This window comes from Diceros bicornis, chromosome 7 (genome assembly GCF_020826845.1).
Source record: "Diceros bicornis minor isolate mBicDic1 chromosome 7, mDicBic1.mat.cur, whole genome shotgun sequence".
NCBI classification, from domain to species: domain Eukaryota; kingdom Metazoa; phylum Chordata; class Mammalia; order Perissodactyla; family Rhinocerotidae; genus Diceros; species Diceros bicornis.
In genome coordinates, this window is record NC_080746.1 from 72128068 (window position 1) to 72149579 (window position 21512).

At 42.4% G+C, this 21512-nt stretch overlaps 1 protein-coding gene across 1 annotated transcript in view; it reads left to right on the plus strand.

Moving 5' to 3' along the window:
- The window catches only part of SPON1 (spondin 1), a 249381-nt gene that overhangs the window by 87786 nt on the left and 140083 nt on the right, over positions 1–21512 (plus strand). The window contains exons 4-5 of the mRNA XM_058546026.1: positions 14785–14858; positions 19712–19834. Coding sequence (XP_058402009.1) covers positions 14785–14858; positions 19712–19834 — 197 coding nt within the window. The remainder of the gene's footprint in view (positions 1–14784; positions 14859–19711; positions 19835–21512) is intronic.

Sequence of the window (21512 nt, forward strand, 5' to 3'; positions counted from 1 at the left end):
CTGACAACAACAAAGAAAATTGCCCAACAGGATCCAAATGAAAATGTTGCTAACTGCAGGCTTACATGTAGTATTTCTTACGCACAGTGGACCCTCAGTGCCAGAAGTTTATCGCACAAATACACAGGGTGTATGGGATAGCATACATATCAGCCACAGTTACACTGGGTCACAATGGGATTATGCCACAGGCACCAGAGAGGAGCAGGAAAGTGCTCTGGACAGTTGTCCTTTGCTCTGGACCTGGGCCTAAGTGACCCATCTTCTCTTAATTTGTCTGACACTATTTTTTCCAAAAGACAGAATTCAAGCAGACCAGTTTGCACCATTCCATACGCGGAATCCCTACGGGGCAGAGTTAGCAGGAAAGCAATCCAGAAGTTGCCAGCATCCCTCATGTTCAACACATCTATAGTTGCCTTTGACTCTCGTATTGATCTCCAGTCTTTCTTTCTTTTCCTCCCTTTCTCCTTCCCTCACACTCTTCCTTCCTTTCTTCTCTTTCTTATCTCTGAAAGTATTTTCTATGAGGAAGACTAGAAAACAGGGTAAATCATACTCATATTTTATGGCTTACATGTGGTCTCATGTTGTTGCTCCAGAACTCTGTAGGGTTCAGTATGATCATGGCTTGCTTCTGACCAGCTCATGTGATATAAGGATGAACTCGGATGCTACAAGAGGGGCGCAGATGTTGAAAAGAAGAAACATGGGACAAACCTAGAGTAAGTTAAAAATGTTAGGCCCATGGGTGTCTTTTCTTGAGGGGTCAGCTCAAGGGATGAGCGAAGTGAAATGGATAGTGCAATCAGCAACTGTCTTTTCCATGAAGAAAGCTCTGTCCTCGGTTTAACCGCCTCCTGGCAGACATACCATCATCCTGCTGGTTCCCAACATTGTGCAAGGATTTTGAATACAACCCGAATGGTTCCGTGTGAGAAAAATGCTTGCCATCAGCCAAACTGCCTAGCTTGAACAAAGCAAAGCAGATTTAACTGGCCTTTATGCAATGGGAAATGTTTCGTGACTCAGACTAGTCATTGTTTGCTGTTCCCCCAGCACTCTGCGTGGCACAGCTAATACAGAGGAGTTCATGCTTCTTGCCAGATCGTGGACATATGGTAGATCTTCAACACTGTGTGTTGAATAGAAAAAGAGTTGAATTACAGGTAAAGTCAGTATGTGAAAACAACTCGGATCAACACACCCTAGATGCCTCCTGCATGAAAGGCACAGCGCTCAGTGCTAGAGGGGCTGCAAGGGTACCACAGGCCCCTTCCCGGAAACAGCTCACAATTCAGTCGAAAGTAAAAGTAAACACACAGTAAGTTAAAGGGTAATGCAAGATAGCAAAGCGCAACAAACATCAAGAGTACCCACCCAATGCCCAAATGCCAAATAAATGGTAAAGATCGAAGATGTTCTAGAAACCCAGAGCAGGTCACTTCTGATGGTCCTGGTCAACAAGATTCTGAGGAGCAGTGAGATGGTGACAGATGAGTGGGGTGTGGTTAGGCAGAAAGCAGGCGGAAGTGCGTTTGTGGTTTATTGAGCAGCACGAGCAGAAGCCAGGAGGGGCCATATGAGACACATTCTGCACACAGTGAAAAAGCAGGGCTGAGTTCAGGTAGTTGGAAAGAGTTTGGGGAGCAAGGAGGGGTCAGACCTGGAAGGCAGCTTGTATCCTGGTGTTTAAGATTGTGGACGTTTAGCCAAGAGTTTGGACTGTAATCTATAAGTAAGAGAGGAACCTTCGTTTAGAGAGGACCACTATGTGCCAGACCCTGCTGGGGTGCGGTGGGGCAGGGCAGAGATGGGAGATGGGATAATTAGGACTTTGGTGCCCCTGCTGCCTAATAGTCTGTGAAAGGAAGTGATAATGTGCTAGATGTGATGATTAACCCCCTGGCAGAGTGCAGGTAAATCGGATGGGTTGGCAAGGAGAGGAGACCTGTTAGGACATTACTGCAGTAATTGTACAGGGATTCCTTCATTTAATCTTCTATGCGTGTCCTTCCTGTGTGTGGGGAAGGAGAGGACTCAGGTGGGTACCAACAGGCATGAAAATCATGACTCCTAATCTAGAGCCGGGGTTCTTTTTTTTTTTTTTTTAATACAATCACATACAATTTACCTGTTTATTTATTTATTTATTTTTGTTTTTTGTTTGTTTATTGCGGTAACATTGGTTTATAACATTGTATAAATTTCCAGTATACATCATTATACTTCCATTTCTGCATGGATTACATCATGTTCTCATGTTCCACCCAAATACTAACTACAATCCATCACTGCACACATGTGCCTAATTATCCCTTTCGTCCTCCTCCCTACCCCCTTCCCCTCTGGTAACCACCAATCCAATCTCTGTCTCTATGTGTTTTTTTGTTGTTGTTATTATCTACTACTTAATGAGTGAGATCGTACGGTATTTGACCTTCTCCCTCTGACTTATTTCACTTTGCATAATACCCTCAATGACCATCCATGTTGTCACAAATGGCTGGATTTCATCGTTCCTTATGGCTGAGTAGTATTCCATTGTGTATATATACCACATCTTCTTTATCCATTCACCCCTTGATGGGCATTTAGGTTGCTTCCAAGTCTTGGCTATTGTGAAGAACGCTGCAATGAACACAGGGGTGCATGTATCTTTACGCATTGGTATTTTCACGTTCTTTGGATAAATACCCAGCAGTGGAATAGCTGGATCATATGGTAGTTCTAGCCTTAATTTTTTTTTTTTTTTTGTGAAGAAGATCAGCCCTGAGCTAACATCCGTGCTAATCCTCCTCCTTTTGCTGAGGAAGACCAGCTCTGAGCTAACATCTATTGCCGATCCTCCTCCTTTTTTTCCCCAAAGCCCCAGTAGATAGTTGTATGTCATAGTTGCACATCCTTCTAGTTGCTGTATGTGGGACATGGCCTCAGCATGGCCAGACAAGCGGTGCGTCAGTGCGCACTTGGGATCCAAACCCGGGCTGCCAGTAGTGGAGCGCGCACGCTTTACCGCTGAGCCACGGGGCCGGCCTATCCTTAATTTTTTGAGGAATCTCCATACTGTTTTCCATAGTGGCTGCACCAGTTTGCACTCCCACTAGCAGTGTATGAGAGTTCCCTTTTCTCCACATCCTCTCCAATGCTTGTTGTTTCCTGTCTTGTTAATTATAGCCATTCTGACAGGCAAGAGGGGATATCTCATTGTAGTTTTGATTTGCATTTCCCTGATAATGATGTTGAACATCTTTTCATGTGCCTGTTGGCCATCTGTATTTCTTCTCTGGAGAAATGTCTGTTCAGGTCTTTTGCCCATTTTTTAATGGGGTTGTTAGTTTTTTTTCTTGTTGAGGTGCATGAGTTTTTTATATATTATGGAGATTAACCCCTTATCAGATGTATGGTTTGCAAATATCTTCTCCCAATTGTTAGGTTGTCTTTTCATTTTGTTGATGGTTTCCTTTGCTGTGCAGAAGCTTTTTAGTTTGATGTAGTCCTATTTGTTTATTTCTTCTGTTGTTTCTCTTGCCCAGTCAGACATTGTACTTGAAAATATGTTGCTAAGACCGATGTCAAAGAGTGTACTGCCTACGTTTTCTTCTAGAAGTTTCATGGTTTCAGGTCTTACATTCAAGTCTTTAATCCATTTTGAGTTAATTTTTGTGTATGGTGTAAGGTAATGGTCTACTTTTATTTTTTTGCGTGTGGTTGCCCAGTTTTCCCAACACCATTTGTTGAAGAGACTTTCCTTTCTCCATTGTATGTTCTTGGCTCCTTTGTTGAAGATTAGCTGTCCATAGATGTGTGGGTTTATTTCTGGGCTTTCGATTCTATTCCATTGATCTGTGTGTCTGTTTTTGTGCCAGTACCATGCTGTTTTGGTTACTATAGCTTTGTCATATGTTTTGAAATCAGAGAGTGTGATATCTCCAGCTTTGTTCTTCTTTCTCAGGATTCCTTTAGCTATTCGGGGTCTTTTGTTGTTCCATATAAATTTTAGGATTCTTTGTTCTATTTCTGTGAAAAATGTTGTTGGAACTTTGATAGGGATTGCACTGAATCTATAGATTGCTTTAGGAAGTATGGACATCTTAACTATGTTAATTCTTCCAACCCAAGAGCACAGAATATGTTTCCATTTCTTTGTGTCTTCTTCAATTTCTTACAGTAATGTTTTATAGTTTTCAGTGTACGGATCTTTCACCTCTTTGGTTAAGTTTATTCATAGGTATTTTATTTTTTTTGTTGCAATTGTAAATGGGATTGTATTCTTAATTTCTCTTTCTGCTACTTCGTTGTTAGTGTATAGAATGCAACCGATTTGTGTATGTTGATTTTGTAGCCTGCAACTTTACTGGATTCGTTTATTACTTCTAAAAGTTTTTGGGTGGATTCTTTAGAGTTTTCTATATATAAAATCATGTCATCTAGAGCAGGGGTTCTTGTACACTCTCTCCTCAAAGCAATGCACATGCTTACAATTTTGCATACAGTTTTTTTTAGGGGTTCAAGAACCCTCTGAAACCCATTCATAGACCATGAATCCCTAGCTAAGAACTATAACTACTCTCTGCACACTTCCTAACCCAATCTAGAGGAGCGAGCATCTCCCAACACACAGGTCTGCTAGAAGCTCCCATTTCCACAGAAGAAAACCCAAGATAACAGTCAGGGAGGCTCTCTGAGGAACGGAAAAGATGGCAGATGACCTGTGCTTACAGACCTTGTTCTGTCACCTGGATTGTTTCCTTACACCTGAGAGGACCATCCTGCCAGTCCTGGCTTACAGGAACCCACAGAAAAGGGAGGTGGCTGCGGCCGTGGCAGAGTGGGACCAACTGCAGATTATGTGAACCAACTGGGAGGGAGTTTGCAATGTGGCAGCATTTCCTCTAACTTAGAGGCTGGGGTGATTATGTGATTACACCCACGCCCTGCATGGAGCAGCAAGGAGTCTGCAAGGAACACCCGAGAAACCTAGGAGCAATGCTTCCTTTTCAATTTCTTGTTTTCCAGCCGAGACGGGTTCTATTTCGGATCAGAGCATAGTCTGGAGAGAAAGCAGTTGAAGCCTTGGGTGCTTGGAATAATAATTTAACCTTCGTCTTTAGGACAAAAAAGCGTATATCTTAGTTGGAGATTTTTATTAAATGGAATGACAGTCATACTGTTTCACATATCTACTATCATTCATTTCAGACCTAATAGTGGTTCTTAAGCGTTTCAAGGTCAGGAACCCCTTTGAGAAGCAGATGAAAGCTGTGAACTCTTAACCAGAAATATGCACTTGTGCACATCACACAAAATTTCATCATCCTGAAACCTGTCTGGAGAGCCCAGATTAAGAACCCCAGGTTCAATAAGCCTTGGCCAGGTCCTCTGCTGGGTTCCAGGCATGCACTGATGAATAAGACACAGTCCAGGGCTCGAGGGGCTCACAGTCTGCTGAGGGTTTATAGATGTGAACAAGTTGGAGGGGAAAACGAAGGGCACTGACCAGCTGTTTAACTGTATGAGACATTGTACACTAGAATCATGGGTTCAACAATATTGTAGAAACAGTGAACCTAACTATCGGTTCTCCATTGACCAGTAATACCCCAGGTACCAATAAGCATATTGTAAAGTGCTGAATAATGTGCTAAGGGAGATTGAAAAAAAAGCAAGTTTTCAGGAACATCAAACTCCATGTTTCTAAGAGAGTGTCTTAGAAATTCTAAGAGAAAAAGATTTTTTGGCCTAAAGATGTATTGTGAAATATTGCCTTCCCCCCAGGCTCAAGGATTAGACGTAGATCTCTTTGCAAGGTTAAGAAATGCCATGGATAATTTAAGCCAGAGGGAGGAACCTGTTAAGGGTCAAAAGATGCTGAAAAAATTGATAGTTTGGTGTAAAACAATTACAGGAGAGGAGAAATGGTCCTGTTCACTACCCGGAATTGCCTACCTGTCAGAGCTTCCACAACTGGGACTACATCCTGCAGCCTATTTATTTTGTCCATGTGAGTTTATTTAAGATTTTTCCAACAGATGACAAATTTCCAGCCAGTGATCCAGCAGGGACCCCTAAGGGTTTCCACTGTTTCCTCAGCCGCAGCTTACAGGCATGTGACAGCCTCCTCCAGAGAAAAAAGAACATTTCCCTCGCCTGTGTTTTCCTGTCAGGCTCCCACCTGCCCCCCTTCTCCTTTTACAGCCATGTCTCTCTTCACACTGGAGTGTACTTGCAGGCCTGCTGCTTTCTTCCTAGTCAGTGTGAACAGGTGCCTGTCCCCTGCACCCCATGGAAAGTTCTAGCAAAGGGCAGCGTGACCTCCCACCCAACAAATCCAAGCCCTCTTTTAAGGCCTCATCCGGAATGTCCTTTTCACAGACTCTTCTGTACAAAGTGTCTCTGCCCCCACTCCCACCTGAGTCCTCCAGTGGCTCCCCAGTGTAATCTCTTGGCCTGATATACAGGGTCAGCAGAACCCACTCCACCTTACCTTTTGAACTGCCCCCTTCCGTACTCCCACAATACTTTGTTCATTACTTTTTCCATTAGTTAGTGATGCTTTTGAGAGCAGCATTCATTAAAGAACTTGACCAATGATAGCTTTGACAAATAGAGGTTTATTTTTCTCATATATCAAGAAGGCCAGAGGTAGGTGATTGCTGGTATTGTTTCAGCAGCTAAATGATGTCAGGGCTAGTGTCTCTGATTTTTCTTGGCCTTTTCCTCATGATCACAAAATGGCTGCCTTGTTTCATGCATTGTGTTTGTAATCAAGGCTGGAAAAAGAGGCTACAGGCCAGAGTGGATCATTCATTTCTTTTATCTGGAAAACAAAACTTTCTCAGAAGGTCTCCCTTCCATCCTACAAACCTCCCCTTATGTTACTGAGTCCACATGTGGGTCTTCTGCCCCCTTCTTCAGCTGCAAGGAAAGCTAGGAAAGTGGGAGGAGGACTATAATGATTGGCTCACCTGGTACTACCCCTCAAAAAATGAGAGTTCTACAAGCATGGAAGATGGACGGAATGGATATTGGGTAGACTCTACTGCTTGCTATGCAGTACTCTGATTCATCAAATTACATATCTCTCTCTCATCAGGCTGTCAACTATTTGGTGTCACACACACTGTCTCATTCATCTTTGTACCTCCAATTCCTAACACAGCTTTGTGGCACCTATTCTGTTAAATAAAAACATGAGTAAATGAATGTCTGTCTGGCTTAAATGCCTCTCACATCTAAATTAGTTCTTTCAAAACATAATCCAGTTTTATTCTTTTCTTTTTATGTCTCTTTTATGATATGAAAATCAATTCCTCGTTAATTTTCCATTGAATTTTGGGGGGATAAAATTTAAAGTGTTAGAGTAATGGTAATGACAAGATGTATGATAAAGATTAGGTCTGAAATTGGACAATAATAAGAGAAAATTGAAGCATGATAAGCTTGCTATCCCCAGGGTCATTCTAAGACGAGATAAACTGAGTGCTAAAATTAGTTTTCCTCTAACTTTTGTTAAAATAGGAATGAGGGCTTTGTAGATGTAACTTTGTTCAATGATGTGAATCAAGAGCTTCAAAAATCCAGTGACCTTGGGGCCCGCCCGGTGGTGCAGTGGTTAAGTTCATATGCTCCGCTTTGGCGGCCCTGGGTTCTCAGGCTCGGATCCCGGGTGTATACCTGCGCACCGCTCATCAAGCCATGCTGTGGCGGCATCCCACATACAAAATAGAGGAAGATGGGCACGGATGTTAGCTCAGGGCCAATCTTCCTCACCAAAAAAAAAAAAATTCCAGTGACGATACAAGATTGGGAATGGATTGTAGTCTTGTTAAGAACCTAACTGACATCTCAGCCAGATTCTGGTCATAAACTAAGCTGCATGTGTACATGCAGCCCTATGTGGAGTTGATGCCCCTAATTCAAGTCAAGATATCTGCTCAAAGCAGATGGCATTGCTTCTGAGGCCCATGGATGGTGGAGGTGCCAAGGATCTCTTTTTGGTGTGCAACTCTAGCTGCTGCAAAGAGTCCATCCCTACTTGCAGACTCAGCCTCTGGGACTCCAAGTCTAGCTCCAATGCCATCTTTCCAAGAAGTTCTCCTGATCGACCTCATTCCCACCAATAATTCCCCCAACTCCACCTCTACCTCCACCTCACCCCGTCCAGAAATGGCCTTCCTTCTCTGAGTCACCCTAACACTTGTAGATGATTCTTCAGTTGGGGTTCTATGTTATATGTTCTGAGAGTCATTTGGGAATGTTCTGTCTTGGAGGATGGCAGCTTGATGTAGGCACAGTTTCTTTAGAATGGTGTGGACTGGCCCTCGTCTAACCCTGTCGCACCATTTTGTTACCAGACTCAAGCCTGGTGGATTATATCAATGTCAATATCTTGGTTGTAATATTATCCTGAAGTTTTGCAAAACTTTACCATTAGGGAAAACTGGGCAAAGTGTACAATCTCTCTGTGTTATTTCTTAAAACTCTATGTGAATCTATGATGATCTTAATAAAAATCCCAAAAATTAAAAAAAATTCTTCCTTACCCCTTTTGTCTTTTGTTTCAGTCACTGGCATCATCAATTCTCCCTGTAGTCATGGGGTTTATCTGGAGGGAGTCAGTTAACTTACCTCTCTCTGTCTCAGTTTTCTCATCTGTAAAACAGGGATAACAGTAGTGCCTACTCCATGGGGTTGTTGGGAAGATTAAATGAATTACTATTTACGAAGCACTTAGAAGGGTGCTTAATTGTTAAATAAACAAAAAATAAATAAAATATCTTGTACTCAACCTCCTCTTTCTGCCCCAGATCCAGTAAGTTACTAAGACCTGATCAATTTTCCTACAACATGTCTCTTAGATTCTCTATTTCCACTGCCCCCTCCCAATTCAGACCTTCAGGGCCACCATAATTGCTTCTTCTTGGAGATTTGCAAAGGCGAAGTTAGTCACTACTCTTCTGCCTCCTCTGGCTCCTCCATTACTGTGCTCAACATTGATTCCCTGCTTCCTTTTTCTGTCTCTCTCTTTTCCCCACTGGACTAGGAGCTGCTTACTGGAAGGCACCATCTCATTCATCTTTGAATTTTCAGCTCCTAACAAAGTGCCTGACACAAAATAAGTGCTTAGTAAATGTTTTATGAATGAGGGATAATTAAGCAGGAGCAATCTCCTGGTAGCTACCAGAATTGTTTCTTTGCAGTAATGGTGGGCGACCGTACCAGTCTCTGAATCTGTAGCTTTGTGACTGCAAGCATGGATCACAACCTTACTGCTGGCTGCGCAACCTTACTGTTGGGCAGCCATGGAGTTCTTGTGTGTGTTGTAGATAGAGCCTGCTGTCACTTTTCTTCTCCCATGGGCACATTATCATGGGTTGCCAGGATGCCTGTTAACTCCTGGCCACAGCTCCATGTCCTGAGATCCACCTAAAGCCTTATAAAAGATTGGTAGGGGTCTGGGTCATGGAGTGCACCCAGCCTCTGTAAATATTTGCTGATTAATGTGAGACCATGGTCAGGTTAGCACTTGGCCTCCGTGTGGCGTAAAATAGGGTGAATAGCCTCAGTTCCTAATGGTATTACCATCACTATGACTAATATTTTATTCCTGGGTCCTCCCATAGAGTTCTTTCATTGGTCGAAAGAAGTGGATGTTACTGGTTATAAACAGGATCATCTCTATGGAAAACATCCCTGCGATCATAGACAAATTTTGTAAAGTATTCCAAGAAATGTTCAGTAATAGGAATTTTACTGGAATTTGGCAGAAGGTTGGCAAAAATAGTCTGGAGATCACAGCCTGAGCTTCCTTGTGGCTATTCATTTTCTCCACCTGAAGCAGCTGAGCAAGATGGCACCCTCGCTCCTCCCTCCACAAGCCAAAGAGACAGACCTGACATCAATCACAATAATAGCTATTGTTTATTAAGCACTTTTATGTGCCAGGCACTAGTTAGGGGCTGGTGATTTAATAGCAGCAGCAATGATGGCTACCACGTCCTGAATATTTACTTTGTGCAACATGCATGTAGTAAGGGCCTTACGTGAATTATCTCTGCAGGACAATGACCCAGCCACTGGGGATCCATGTGTATTTTTAAGTCATTTCATGGCCTGACCTCTTCCAAGTCCTTCAGTTTCTGAGGTCTCCCTGTCCCTTTCAATGAGAGCATGGATCCCAGGCCCTTCCAGCACTAGACAGCAAACCCACAACTTAGCAAACTGTAACTTCACTCCCACAGGAAAATTCCTCAAGGAAAAAGAACAGCAAATGAATAAACCCTTCAGACAGAAAGGGGCCGAGCATCTAAGAGATTCAGGATACTGTTTCTGAAAATGTTCTGCTTTAAGTTAAAAGGAAACTTTTGAAATGATTAAGTTATTTAGAACGTCAATATTCCAAAGTTTGAGAAGCTAACATACTGGGAAATTTAATTTAGATTTCCTTAACATGCTCTCTGATGATGAGAGAGCATTCAGTATATCAGTCTATAAATGCTATGCAACAGGACTGCCAAATGGCAACACAGAATGGGAGAAATTTGTCATTTTGAAGTGTTAAGGGAATTCTTACTAACAGCTTTCTCATCTTGTAAAGCTATTATTTTTCTGAACTATAATATGATTTATAAATCTCAGCTGAGTTTTATACTTTTGATGGGAATAGACTCAAAGTAAAATGAATTTTCTCAGGATATAAAATTCTCTCAGGAGTTGACCAAATGAGGAATAAAAAGAACATCTTCTGCAACCAAGGGTACCAAAGTCTTGGTCTCTGCTGGCATATCTGTAGGGCAGTGTTGGTCTTCCTCCAAGTTCTGGGCTCAGCTCAACTCTCTTCTGTCTCTGCACACTTTCCCTGGGTGACATCAGCCACTTCAAAAGCTTCCACTCTTACTTCTGCCCCAGTGAGTCCACATCCATACTCTCCACCCCTCATATCTCTCCTGAGTGACAGGCCCCCTTGTCCAACTACCCACTAGACAAACCACCATCATGTCCTACAGACAGCTCAATCTCAAATTCTCTCCTTTTCCACAAACCCTGTTCTTCCTCCCTGAATCCCCATACTGCAGTGATACTAATGTCTATAGAAATTAGTAAGATACAGTTCCTGCTCTCAAGAAGCTTATAATCTAGCACAGGAGATAGAGAAGTAAATAGGCACTTACAATACAGGTTAAAAATGCTGTGATAGGAGCAGCCCAAGAGGCTGTGGCTCTCACAGGAAGAGTGCCAAGTCAAGGAATCAACCTGAAGGAAGTAACATCTGAGTTGAGTAAGAGGTAACTGAAGTATGTGTGTGTGTGTGTGTGTGTGTGTGTTGAGGAGTCACTAGAAAGGACAGAAGGGGTCCCATGGACAGAGGCCTTGGGGGCATGACACCATGAAGACAGATATAGGATATGGCTTGGATAGAGTGCTCAGGAAGGATTGGTTAGAGATGAGGCCAGATCACAAGGGTCAGCTCAGAACAAGTTTTGTATCCCACATTTGATCTGCACAGTTTGAAATCCAGAAGACATGATCTAGAGGGTTGGCCAAGTATGGGTGTGGAGATGTATGCTCAGTCTTTTTGTGGAGAGCTTCAGGTGACCATGACCTGGGCTCCAGGGAGACCCACCAAAGTCTCAGTCCTTCACAGTGTTCCCTTGAGATGCTAAAATAGATCCAAGGAAAACTAATTTGAGGTTATATTTCATAATAATACTTACCTCACAGGGCAATTACAATTTTTACATGTAATCATCTTTAATCCTTCCAACCACTCTGAGCGTAAGACAGACCATGGACTTTGGAGGTAGACGGAAAACTTCAAAACCTTGGGCATGTCACTGAACCTCCCTGCATCTCGGTCATCCTCACCTGTAAGATAAGGTGAAAATAGCTACAAACCCTCATCTTAATCCCTCTGAAAACAAGAGCATTTTGATGTTTGCCAAACTTGGCCTAAATTAACATGAAGCTATTTATAGTTTTTATTTACTCACTTAATATGAATATTCTTAGATTTTGCTACAGAATACTGTATTTGATTAGGGGGATGATAATGGTGTGTTGCCATATTAACTTTCTAATATCTGAAAACCTATAAATTCAAAAACACATCTGGCCCCAGGGTTCCGAATGCAGAATTTGAGGACATGTAGTATACATGAAGCATAAGATACACAAGATAATGTACACAAAGGGCCTTCCTAGCACAGTGATTGGCACATGGTAAGGGCTCAGGAATTACAGCTATTATCAAAAAGAGGAATGTGCTGCCTTAGCCTTTATAAAACAAGGCATGAAACATCTTATAGGAAATACATGTTTTCTATCTCTGGTCCCCCAAAATTTTTACAATCAGATTTTTGGAAAATTTGAGGGTGATTTAATTTTTCTAAGCATGATCATGCCTTTAAATCATAGGCTTTGCTATTGTTCTCATAGTCACAGAAGGAGGAAGAAAAGTCAGAGTATTCGTTACAGATGCTAGCAAAGGCAGGTTTTGGGAGAGGAAACAGAAGAGTCAACGGCCTAGTAGAGTGCAAGAGCTGTTCAGACCAGGGAGATACACTTCACAAAGTCTGGAACCCAGGGAGCATGGCACAAAATGGCAACAAATGAAGCCAGAGGGGTGTTGGGGGGAAATTTTATGAAAAGCCTTGAATACCATGGTAAGGTCGTATGCAAGAGAATTTCACTGAAACAAAATTTGATCTGCATGGGAGCTCTGTAAGCACACACCAACCTGTTTTCACTCTATGGCCCAAGAACTCTTTTAAAAGAGCAGATCTGATCCTCTCGCTCCTCAGGACACACTCTTCTCATCAAGAGAAAGATGTCTCATCAAGCTTGGAGTAAAATGTGGTCTCCCTGCAGGCTCTCAGTGATGTGGCCCCGCCCACTCCCAGCTTGTCTCACACCACCTCCCTAGCTTACGACTCATAGGTTCTCCAATGAGCCACGGCCCTCTCCACCTCAAGGATTTTACAAAGGATGCCCTCTCCCTTGCGTCTCCCTTCCACTTGCCTACTTAGCTCCTACTCTTTCAAATCTAAGTTCAGCTGTGTTTTCTGGGGGAGACTTTCCTGGCTTGGTCAGGACCCTCATGGTATACTTTCCCACACCCTGGGGACTTCTCCATTCAGCACTTGCTGGTGGTTGTGTTAAATGATTAGCTGAGGATTTAGTTGTTTGATGCTGTCAACTTTGAGAATGGAAAGTGGCCCCATCTGTCTTGTTCATGGCAGGGTCCCTGGCCAAGGTCTGGCCCCTCAGCAGCCCTCCAACAACTCTTTGTTGAAAAGACACCAGTAAATACAACAGGAAGACAAATGGAGGAGGAGGCTGCTTTGGCTGAAATGAGGATGGAGACTTTGGTTGAGTGTGGGGCCTGGGATACTTCCCACGAGGCCTTCTCCTTGCCCTGCATGGAGGTCCCTGAGGCACTTCTTGGTGGGGGACACTCTGAAAAGCACTGTGGTAGATGATGGGATACTCTGACTAACACAAGGCTTTGTTACTTGGCTTTGGGGTGAGGGTGAGTGTTCTCTTGGCCTGAGGAAACTTTCTGCTTGATGGTCAATGGAATGGACAAATGATCAAAGTAACTTTGTGTAGACAGGAAGCATATTTCTTTCATTTATTTCAACATCTCATCTCTCTTGGGTGGGGCAAGACTGTAAAAGATATTTGTAGGCTGGCCTGAATTTTATTCCTTTTGCAAGACTGGGTGTAGAGTAGACGTTTTTTTGGAAAGTCATCTTGGCCTAGGCCCAGACCATGGAAAACTGCCTCTGTACTCTGCAGATCCCTGCACACATGGGCCCGTTCCTGGGTCTAAGATCATGTGACCCAGGGCAGATCCTGTGACTCTGTCACTCATTCAGTGTGGTCAGCTGTGATAGAGTCAAGGGATCCCTTTATATGTTAAATAGGGCAAATCAAAGTGAAATTACCTTTGGACTGAGTAGCATTGCTGAAGAAAATCAGTAGAAATGCCTGAGATGCCTTGGCACCGTCTCAATGTTGTGTTATAGACTTTTAAATTCCTGGAACACTGGGTTTCAGGATTCAACCTCTGCGAGGCCAGCTGAAAATAAACAGCCGAGTGGGTTAAAGGAGAATTAGCATGTCTGTGCAATCCTAGATTAAAGAGAAAATATGTGCTGGCCAAAAGTAAGTCATTTTTCAACCTCAAAATATTCTTTCCAAATTCTAAGATCCTGTGTTTGACGAGTTGAAGAGAGAGAGAACAGCTGAAGTTGTCTTTGTTCATAATGTAGGAGACAGTTTCGTCTAGACTTTCAGGAAAGATATAGAATGACATTTTCAGAACAAATCAAAATATATTTTTAAATTCCTTTTTTCCCCTTCGGGAAGAGGATTTGACATGCTTCTCTGATTTGAATGTGGTTGATCTATAAATGGCCTCAATAGTTTAATACGAAGCTAGAGTAAAACGAACCATTGAGAAAAGTTATTGAAAATGCCGTTCGTTCACTTTCTCACCTTAATGATAATATCAGCACCACTACCACCAGCACAACTAATATTCATTGAGTGGTTTCTAGATATATACTGAACTCTTGACATACATTTTCTCATTTAGTTCTCAGAGCAATTCCATGAGGTAGGTATTATTATTAATGCTAATTTTCCAGTGAAGAAACTTAGGCACAGAGAGTTGGCGTGAGTCACCCAAAGCCACACAGCTGTAGGTGGACAAGAAAGGGTCTGACATCCCCTAAACCTGCCCTCCTCCCCACTGACTTGTGTCTTCTTTCCCCACAGGGCCAGCATTGTACAGAAACGCATCATATATTTTCAAGATGAGGGCTCGCTGACCAAGAAACTTTGTGAACAAGGTAAGAACACGCGAGTAGGAGAGGGTCAGATAAATGGAAGGTGGCTCATTCAGTCCAAGCATCCGGCCGCAGGAATTAAGACGATTGGGCTCTCAGTTACTCCAGGTTCTGCTTCCTCACATAGCTCCGATTTTTAATCTGGCTGTGTGCTGTGGATAATTGGATCCGCCTGAAGCTCTAATTACTCAGCTTGATTCCCTGGGTAGGAGATAATGTACCTTATATTGGTGTCGTCATCTTCTTATTTTTGTGAAACAGTGATTATTCTGAAGAGGCTCCTTGGAATAATTCACAGGACTTAATTAAGGAACGCACAATTGTGTACCTTTAAGTCTGTAATGATTCTCAGAAATAATCACCAGCACCTGGGCGATATGGGGGGATTTTTCTCTAGGGAAGACCGGCAGGAGACAGGGATGCCAAGGGGGCATTGACCTTGTGATTTCACTGCATTCAAGGGTCTGGTCCTAGGATTTGCAAGCTCATCAATGCTGTCTCCTTGTTTGAAGGCATTCTAAAAAATGTCATGGAGATCAAGTAGACTGGGGAGGTGGGAGCAGAGGTCTGGATTCAGATCCGGCCTGGGTTCAAATCCTGCCTCTGCACTTCCTAGCCACATGACTTAACATATGTAAAGTAGTACCACGCCTCCTTGGCAGAGAGTAAATGATACATATATATCAGTGTTAGCTATTGTTATCTACATCTGAAAGCTTATTTATTAACCTACCATGAAAAATTAAGACCTTGAACATCTGAATGTGTTTAGAAGTCGTTAGAGAACTAAATAAAAATAGAAAATGTTCTAAAATTATACATCTTAATTATCTCATTTCTATTCATCTTTACAGAATTTTTATTTGCATTTAGAGCAATTAGCATTTTGAGAAGAAATAATCCTCTCCAATTCTAGCAAATCATAGCTACTAAGAAAGAGAAAAGTTGATAAAGGTCTTCTGGGAAAGTAATAATAATAGCTAATATTTTTTGAGTGCTTGCTACATGCCAGACACCATTCTAAGTATTTCACGTGCCTTAATCATGTCATCTGCACAAACCCTATACGGTAAAGACTATTATATCATCCTTATTTTATAGATGAGAAGCCTGAGGCACCAAAAGTTTAAATAGCTCCCTCAGGATCATACGGCTAGTGGCAGAGAGCAGAGTCTGAACCTAGGAGCCAATGCCCTTAACCACTGCCTTTCTATCAAAGGGACTACCTCCCAATTCAGTAGCTTACACTGTTGCCTTTGGTAGATCAAAGCATAGATCTCCCTGTATATGAGCTAGAGCAGAAAGTAGGTCCCATGTGGAGGATTGGTTAGAGAGCATGGAAAGAGCAAAAGGGGAGAGAGTTGGGTGCCCTGCATTTGGGTCAGATCTGCCACAGGGGCCAGAGAGCTGGAACCTGTGGGCCAGGGCCCTGGTCAGCTTCCAGGTGGGCTTCAACACACATGGGTTTGGGGCTTTCCTTTCCTGTATGTAATTGTCTGCAAGTCCACTCAGCCTTTCTCCAAACAGGGAACATCTCAACTGTTGAGGCTCTTGGTTCCTAAAGGACAATCCCATCCCTGCCCTGCCTATAAGAGATGACATTGAGGTCCCGTGGGTTAGAGTTGTGGGTGTTCTGGATCACACATTTACAGGCCACCTCTTGGTCTGCACCCACAGATGGCCAATCACAGCCACTGTGGTATGGTTTTGTTAGTTTGGCTGTCAGAGGAGGACGGCCTTATTTCCCAGAGTTGACGGTTCTTAGGAGACACTTTGCTGTCACTTCCGTGTACGGACCAGCAATTGTTAACTAAAGTGCACTTTCCAAAGCCTCAGTCCTCATGTTGTGTGAAGCCTTGTATAAGCCATGAGTATGCTAAAATTCTGCAGATATAGTGTCAATAAAATGGCATACAAATCTCTATTGGTTAACACTTCTGAAGCAGAGATCCTATCAAATGACTAAGCACGCATACGTATGAAAAGACCACTTTCCAATGGCAACTTTGTGAAAGAAAAAAGGCCCAGCAGGACCAATCCGGGCTGTGGGATCATTAGGCGCAATCGTAGGTGATCCCTGGAGAGAGCAGACTCATGAGGAAATCCATCATTTAGCAAAGCAGATTACGTTAAGAAAAGTCCTTAATTTATAAGCATAGAGCAAAGGGATTTTTCTTAAATGTGTATGCCTACTTAATTATCTCTAGCTCTTTCATTAAGGTCTTTACATTCTTTGCTTCCTTGGTGAATCAGATCAAATCTATCAAGGAAGGGGAGAGAGAAACTGATATCTATTATTTTTTTCCCAGTTGAAGCGATTATTCCATAGGGGGAAAATTAAGAACTGCACAGATAAAAAGCAATGGCAATTTTTTAAAAGAAACATAAAACATTAAGTTACTATACAGTTAAGAACAGAGAAACATAAAATATTCAAATAGGTGACCTATAGTAGACACATACATACACACGCTCACTTTAATACCATGTCACCAAACAATTAAGGGAGAGAGACAAAGGGAGGGAAAGATGAAGGGAAAAGCAGAGAAGAGAGGAAAATGTGAACAAGAAAAGATAATGAGAAAAGGAAGAACAGAGAAGAGGAGTGAAGAATAAAGGACGAGAGTTGAAAAGGAAGCTGATGGGCTGAGAGCAGAAATTCAGAGAGAGAGCAGCTCAGGAGATGCTGTGTGGCCTGAAGTTACCTGTACTTGCAGGCCCTGCTGTGGTTAGGAGAGCGGGGTAAGTTAACACTTGTTATCCCTGCCCTCTAGAAATCTGGCTAGTTTTCAGTAGGCTTTTCCTTGGTAAAGGAAACAGTGTGTCTTTTTTAGTTTCAAAGTTAGAAATTTATTTTTTAAATGGAAGCTTATTTTCCTTTGGAATTCCAAAAGGTTTATTATCAGCGTATTCCCTTGAACTCCTGGATATATCTTTAAGTTTACTACCTATATTTGAAAGCCCTTTTGATAAGATAAAGCTACCAATTTGCCTTATTTTGGTTCCTTGAGCGATTATTGCTGCCTCATTTAACAGCGCCTGGTAGTTACAATTGAAAGCCCAGCATGTATCTGTTAGCGCTGAATCCCTTTCTCAAAACTAATTTGATTTTTTTTACAGCATAGTTGGTCATAATGGAAATGTAAAAAAAAAAAAATGTTCAAGAGTTACTGATTTAAGCTTCCTGTCCTGAAATGTATTCAACAGGGCTTGTCCCTTAACTGTCAAAGCGGCTCACCCAGGAATCGGACCTGGGTTTCGTGTGCATAAGGCAGTGGGGAGGTGGCTCCTAAGCACAGGCAATGCTCTGGCCTCTTCCAAGGGTACAAAAAGTAGCCAAACAATGATTTCTATTTTGGATGTTTACAGATCTCTTCCCTGGGGCTGTTTAGAAATCCTGGAGCTATGTGAAGAGGTAATTTTTTAAATGCACCATTCTTCATTTGAAAAAGCAAAAAGAGAAACACAAAAAAATTTCTCTCGTTGGTGTTTATGAAGACCTATCCAGCAGAAGGTCTTTCCTGGAGTGATATAGTGCAGAGATTAAGAGCACAGCCTCTGGACTCGAAAAGACCTCAGCTCTAGTTCTGCCTGCACCACTCACTAACCCTGGGGCTTTGGGCTGGTTACCTAATCTGCCTCAGTTTACTGATCTGTAATATGGGGTTAACCAAAGTACCTACCTCCTAGGATTGCTAGGATTAAGTGAGACAATATGTGGAAAGATCAGCACGTACAAGGACTCTATACAATATAGCTATTATTATAATATGCCATACTTTTGTCTCCATCCTAGAACCCAGAATTCACTTCTTCCACCCATCACTGATTTTGCAAATTCAAACCAAACGAACCCAGTGAATTCCATAAGGAAGATTTGTAAAATGCTCTTCTTGACACTTCAAAAGATTTTTATATTCTTTGTCACTGCTATTTATATAATATTCAAGAATAAATGTCCAACTTGCAAAAAGAAAGGAACACTTATGTTAATACTGCTAGAGGAACTAAAGAAAAAGCAATTGAAGCAAGTTGCATCTGTAGTCATTGTTTTCGTCTTGCAGGAAGCAGAACAGACTAAAAGCAACAATGCACAGTTAGGGATGTGGGCTTGACAATCGGAAATACTGAATTTATTCGTGTAATCTCTCTTTCCCCACTTATCAGCTATTCACAGCTAAAAATGGGGGCGGAGAGGGAGTCTTGTTAAGTTTTTCCTGGCTGCCTCTATGCTCAGAAGTAAACCTGAACTTATGAACATGTTCCCAAACCGCTACCCTTCCCAGCAGTCTCTGAAAGCTTGATAAGATGTGATGTGACTATATATGCATATCTTTTTCTTTTTAAATAATTTTCAGCAGTCCTTTATGTCTCTCTACTTGTTCACTGCTCTCTTTCAAAGCTGCTCCTTCTGGTCCTGGCAGTTTGGCCCCAGAGAGTATTTCTTAGAGAAAACACACACAGGCATAGTCTTCTTAAAATTTGGTAGAGAAATCTTGTTGTGGGAGGGGTGGGGAAACAGACTCGGGCCCAGAAAGGATAACTGGGCCCAAGTCTAGTTCCCAAGATAGCCCCCATCCCAAATATTCTGCTTTACTGGTCCCACACGTCTCCCCACATTATTGGAGCAAAAGTTCTGATATTTTTTTATTTGCAAAATATGGTTACCATACTGAGAGGTATAGAAAGTCCTTTATAGCCCAAGTACTGACCTGGTTCTGGGTGTTATTAATCAATGAAATCTGCACTTCATCGTCTGTTCCTAAGCATTAAGGACAAGATGAGACCAAGATGGTGCTGCCTTATCAATGATCCACATTTGTTTCCTAACTTGGTGACTTTCGTTACTGTTTCAGATTCCACGTTTGATGGGGTGACTGACAAACCAATCTTAGACTGCTGCGCCTGTGGAACTGCCAAGTACAGACTCACATTTTATGGGAATTGGTCTGAGAAGACACACCCAAAGGATTACCCTCGTGAGTAGAGTAGCTGCTTTATGGGTTGGGGGAAAGCGTATTGCAAAGTTCTGTCTGGTTACGGGATACACTAGCTGAAGTATGAGAAGTCTGCTCGCTCTTACCAATTGATTCACGAAACACACATTCCCAGGAAGTGAGTTCATTGAGACAGACAGATATAATAGTGGTATGCTTCCAGCTTCTTTGCATAGCATTGTTCTAAGCGTTTTCTTATCTGTGATTCAAAAAAATATTCCTGAAGTCATGCTGCTTATTTTCAGGTCAGACATTTGGTAACTTCAGTCTTCCTGAAATGACTCTATCCAGGAATTATACAGTAGACCTATTTGTGCTGGAAATAGCTGGGAAAAGGGACCTGCTCTTGACTTCTCAGACCAAAGTCAACAGATATTCATCTTCTTCAACCATAGCGGGCAGTGGTAATCTATCAGCCCGCTCTGTCCCTGCTGTTGCCAGATACCACCTTGGAATCCTCCATGACACCAGGCAGCAGGAGACCCCAAACTAGCTGTTTTGGAGTAGATCTTTAATCAAGACCGTATGAACTCCCTTTTATCATATAATTGTCTCAACAAATGCCTCGCATGTGCCAGGCACTTTGCTAAGCTCTAGAGATATAATAGTGAACCAAGACACACACAGCCTACATTCTCCTGCATCTCAGAGATTAGTGGGGAGACAGACACTAATCACATAATCACACAAAAAGACGTGAAAATTATAACTATGAATAGTGAACTTACCATGTGCCAAGCATTTTTACATATGTTATGTCGTTTAATCCTCAAAATAACCTGTTTTTCTGGATGAGCTCATTGGAGATCAGCGAGATGTCATGATTTGCCCGTAGTCAAGTATAAGTAGTACATCCAAGGTTTGAAAAGGCATTCGTCAGGCTCCTTGTCCTGCTTTCGATTGGATTGCCTTGTCGCCCATTCTCTCTAACTGTGGGTGGCGGGAGGTCCGTCTGTGGCACCGAGCTTGCTTTTTCTGTTCATCGTCTGGTATTCTTGTTCATTTTGCTTTGGAGTTGCCACAGCTGGGAAAGAACAAGGGGACTGGGAGAAAGAGAGAGGGATTTGGGTCAGCCCAAAGGAAAGAGGAGCAGAGGGTATATGGTTGGAACTCAGAAGACCCAGTCCAGACCAGAACCTCCACGGTCCCCAAGCAGCCCACCCAGAGGGGACTCCGACATTTCTTGGCAGATCAAGAGCGCTGTTGTTTAATTTTACCCACATGTAATCAAGGCTTGGGATCTTAGAAGCCTCGTACTAGTTCATTCTTCTGACTCTGGGATTCAGCTTGATCTGATTCAGCTGGTGTGGGAGGCCTATGTGAACAAACTTAGACTCTGCCTGGGGGAAGAAAACCACTTGGAACAAGTATGTTGGAAAAAATGTCCTCCAGTGCCTTCCATCCACTAACCCAGAGGAAATAAAATGTTATGGGCCCATTACTCATCGTTTGTGATCCTAAGAAGCTTCTTGCTCTTTTCTCTTCTGATGCTATTATTTCCCAGAAATTAAAAAAAAAAAAAATGGCACAGACCATTGTTTCTGGGTCTTTGGGCCAAATCAAGTACAAGTCTATACAGAATTTCTGTGGAACTGTTGGGAGTTTCTTAATAAATATAGCAGACATGTGTTCCAGATCCCCCAGGATCGTTCCATTGTCA